The sequence below is a fragment of the Myotis brandtii genome, unplaced genomic scaffold, assembly GCF_000412655.1.
Source record: "Myotis brandtii unplaced genomic scaffold, ASM41265v1 scaffold85, whole genome shotgun sequence".
In the NCBI taxonomy this organism is placed as follows: Eukaryota; Metazoa; Chordata; class Mammalia; order Chiroptera; family Vespertilionidae; genus Myotis; species Myotis brandtii.
The window spans coordinates 112,731-117,010 of NW_005371454.1; the positions used below are offsets into that span (position 1 = coordinate 112,731).

The following is a 4,280-nucleotide window of genomic DNA, read 5'->3' on the forward strand; positions in this document are numbered from 1 at the left end:
TATATATGTATATATATGGCTAAGTGTCTGTCCGACCGGTAGCTATGACATGCACTGACCACCAGGGCGCAGATGCTCAATGCAGGAGCTGCCATGACACACACTGGCCATTTAAAAATAAACAGCACCACCGACCTGGCTCTGACAAACCAACACTTGGCTTCCCCCAAGTGGGACACAGGCCCCGTCATCAACCCAGAGTGATACCCCACCAAATCGCAGTTAACGCTGCCAAGACTCCATGCTGCAAAATGCAGCCCACAGCCCAGCCAAGCCCAGAAACGGTAGCTGTGAGTGCCAGCACATAGCAACACCTGGCTTCCTCTCCCTAGAGACTAGCCTCCTTGGAGTTTCTTCAGCCCAGGAACACAACTTGCTTTGTAGCCAGGTACAAACATTTTTCAGTTCAACCAAATATTTGTGAAGTGTTTTCCCATGTCTCATCTCATTTGATCCTCACAAAAGTCCTGGAGTAGGTAGCCAGGAGACTCAGTAGAATCCTATTTTCTTTTCATTAGCAAGACAATAGAGATTTAGAAAGTTTAGAAACTTGATCTGAGTAAAAAGAAGTAAGAAATGGTGGAACTCGAAAATGACTTCAGGTTTTTTCACTGCAAAGAATATAGTCAAACACTACTGCAGTTAAATATTTTATCCTTTATTCTCCCTGTGTGATCTACAATAATAATATGCTTTGTGTTGTTATTTACTGCTGTGTTGCTGACAATTACTTGAAAGAGAAGTTGAGGTGCTACACTGGACTGGAAAAATTTAGCTAAAGCAGGTCTAATTCAGAAAGCAGGTCTAATTAAGCAAGTGTATTCTATTCTAATAAAGAGGTAATATGCAAATTGCTCATCACTCCAACACAACATGGCCACCCCTATATGGTAAAAGATGGCCGCCCCCATGTGGGCACAAGATGGCCAGCAGGGGACGGCAGTTGTGGGCGATCAGGCCAGCAGGTGAGGGCAGTTGGGAGGGACCAGGCCTGAAAGGGAGGGCAGTTAGGGGCCATTGGGCTGGCAGGGGAGTGGTTAGGGGTGATCAGGCTGGCAGGCAGAAGCAGTTAGTGGCAATCAGGCAGGCAGGCAGGCAGGCAAGTGATTGGGTGCCAGCAGTTCTGGATTGTGAGAGGGCAGTCAGACATCCCTCGAGGGGTCCCAGATTGGAGCAGGTGCAGGCTGGGCTGAGGGACACACACACCCCACTATTCACCCTTTCTCTACAATAGAAGTGTCAACCAAATTCACAATCGACAATGACAGATCAAAACACACACGTGCGAAGGGCGCCAGCAAGAGCATTATATGTATCACGCATGCGCAGGTCAACTTAGCCATACACACACACACACACACACACACACACACGCGTGTGTGTGTGTGTGTGTGTTGTGTGTGTGATGGCTAAGTTGACTCACGCATGCGCGATGCATATAAAGCTCTCGCTGGCGCCAGTCGCATGTGTGTTTCAATCTGGCATTGTCGATTGTGAATTTGGTTGACATTTCTATTCTAGAGAAAGGGTGAATAGCAATATTAAAATATTCTAATTTCCTTTCAATGTGCATGAATCTGTGCACCAGGACACCAGTCAATCTATACTTCTCAATCCCTTCACCTTTTTCACCCTGTCTCCCAATACCCCTCCTCACTAGCAACCATCAGTCTGTTTTCTATATCTGTGAGTCTGTTTCTGTTGTTTGTTTGTGTGGATGGCTAATAGTCTTAACACCTCAATTTACACACTGTAGTCTTTCCCTGGCAGTTTTAGTCTGAAGGGGCCAGGTTGAGATCAGCTTTAGATAGAGTTAACAAGCAGTGCAGATTCCTTAGGGAGATACAGAGTAAGGACTGAAAGGAGATGTGACTTTGTCTTAGCCCCCAGTATATATAGCATGAGGGAGATGATTGACAGTCTGTACGGAATGCCTCGGTAATGAACCTGAGTAAGGACTTAAAGGGACCACATTCCTCAGAACACAAATTGCTCTATAGAGCCCAGCCACACCTGCCTACTGTCATCCCTGAGAATTCTCAGCCTGGCTTGCCTTGTTGTACCCTGAGGAGCATTGAGTATTTGTCTTTCATGTTCCTGGGGGACACAGCATCCAGGAGGTCAGGTGATCTGTGAGGCCCTATAGCACTGTTGTCAGGAGAGGACCATTGGAGGTGGCTTTTATCAGAGCCATCACAGTTGAGATTGGAAGCTGAGGCCACTCACATCTTCCTTCTTTCCCTTAGGGAGTGATTCCTCATTGTCTTCCTGTTTACGTTCCTGATTACCACCACCCACAAGAGTCCTCATGGCTTTTCCTCAGAAGAATCCACAATCCTCACCTGATCAACTCCCTCAGACCCACAGTGAGACACAGGGCCTGGAGGTTGCACAGGAGTCCAAGGCTCTGGAGGAGGCCTGTCTCTCCTCCCATCCTGAAATGCCTGGCAATCTGAAGGAGGCTCCTGATGCTGCTATCCCCAGTACCTCTCAGAGTGCTCAGAGTTCCTCCTCCTCAGTCTCATCATCAAGAAAATATGGTGAGGGCTCCAGTAGCGAAGAGGAGGAGGATAGCACCTTAGAGCCAGAGGCAGATCCAGACCCCAAGAATGTGCCCGTAGATGCTGAAGATGAAAATGTGGCTTCATTGGTGAATTTCCTCCTGCTTAAGTATCAAACGAAAGAGATAATAACCAAAGAAGATGTGTTGCAGATTATCAGCCAAGAATATAAAGACCACTTCGCTGAGATGTTCCTGAGAGCATCTGAACGCCTGGAGATAATCTTTGGCCTTGAGGTGAAAGAAGTGGATCCCACCAACCACTGCTATGCCATCTTCATCAAACTGGGCCTCACCTATGATGGGATGCAGCCTGGTGAAGTCGGTGTGCCTAAGACTGGCATCCTGATTCTTATCCTGGCTGTGATCTTCATGAAGGGCAACCGTGCCACCGAACAGGAAATCTGGGATGTTCTGAAGGTGACGGGGGTATATTCTGGGAGGAAGCACCACATCTTTGGAGAGCCCAGGAAGCTCATCACAAAATATTTTGTGAAGGAAGACTACCTGAAGTACCAGCAGGTGCCTAACAGTGATCCTGCACAATTTGAATTTCTGTGGGGCCCAAGAGCCATTGCTGAAACCACCAAGATGCAAGTCCTAGAATTCATGGCCAAGGTTCATGGGATTGACCCAAGTTCTTTCCCATCTCAGTATGAAGATGCATTGCAAGATGAAAAAGACAGAGCCCAAGCCAGAAATTAAGCGAGGGTTGTCTGGACTTCCGTGGCCACTGCCCGTTCTATGGCCAAGCCTCGCAGCTCCTGCCACACTTAGGGAAGTCAGGGATAATTTCCTCATGCATTGTTTGAAGAGGCGGTTCATGTTCATAGAATTTAGGTCTGCGATGAGGCTTAAAGAAACACTATATATGCCTGTGTTCCTCTTTTACATGTGTAACTTGAAAATGTATTATTTTATTTGTTGAAATCCGTATTACTCAAATATTTTTTCTGTTTTTGTTTTTTAGTATAGGTTTAATTAGCTTCAAAATCTCTAAGTTTATGAATGATATTGGTCATTCATGTAATGCTTTAAGGAGCTTTTGCATTAAGAGTTTGTCTTTTTTGGAAAACAAAATGTGAAACCATCCATCTTACGTTATCATCTGGAAAAAGACAAAATGGCATTGCTATAGCCATGTCCCTGGAAATGTAAAGGAAATGAGCTTTAAGAAAGTTGGGATCAACAGAGAAAGAGAAGGAAATTGAAATGATACTCAGATCTTGGCTTTATGTTTTTTTTCTTGTGTAAAATTAAGTGATACGGACATATATTTGCAAAGCTTTTTCAAGAAGCTACAAGAAATAAATGTTAATAAATTAGACTTTATGGTCTCTGGCTCATTTCCCCCTGAAAACTTCATTGAACACCTGTCTTTTTTAAAGCACTGCACCAATACTGGGAATGCTAGGATTTAAGGAATCAGAACCTGGTCATTATAGCATAGAGAAGCAATAATCTTTTAAGGACATGGTGTGATCTTCTAGTCTCCAAAGCAGTAGTAAAATGAAGGCGAGAGTAGGTAGGTGGACAGTCCATATGAGATTGTCTATGTGTTAATGCTGTTAAGTATGGCAATTTGGGGCCTTGACAAACTTCAAATCCTTAAGTGGGGATCAATTTTATATTTAACTGGCTGTGGACATCATGAGCAGGGAGCAACCCAGACAGCATCAAAGTTGAAACCCAAAGTCTGTAGTACAAAGCTGCTGTTAAC

The 4,280-nt window shown here is 44.9% G+C and overlaps 1 protein-coding gene across 1 annotated transcript; it reads left to right on the top strand.

Moving 5' to 3' along the window:
* The first annotated feature begins 2,308 nt into the window (after window positions 1-2,308).
* On the top strand, window positions 2,309-3,265 carry LOC102261952 (melanoma-associated antigen B16). Its single transcript, XM_005884739.1, has one exon. It carries the CDS (start codon window positions 2,309-2,311, stop codon window positions 3,263-3,265), a length of 957 nt encoding a protein of 318 aa, XP_005884801.1.
* Window positions 3,266-4,280: the final 1,015 nt, after the last annotated feature.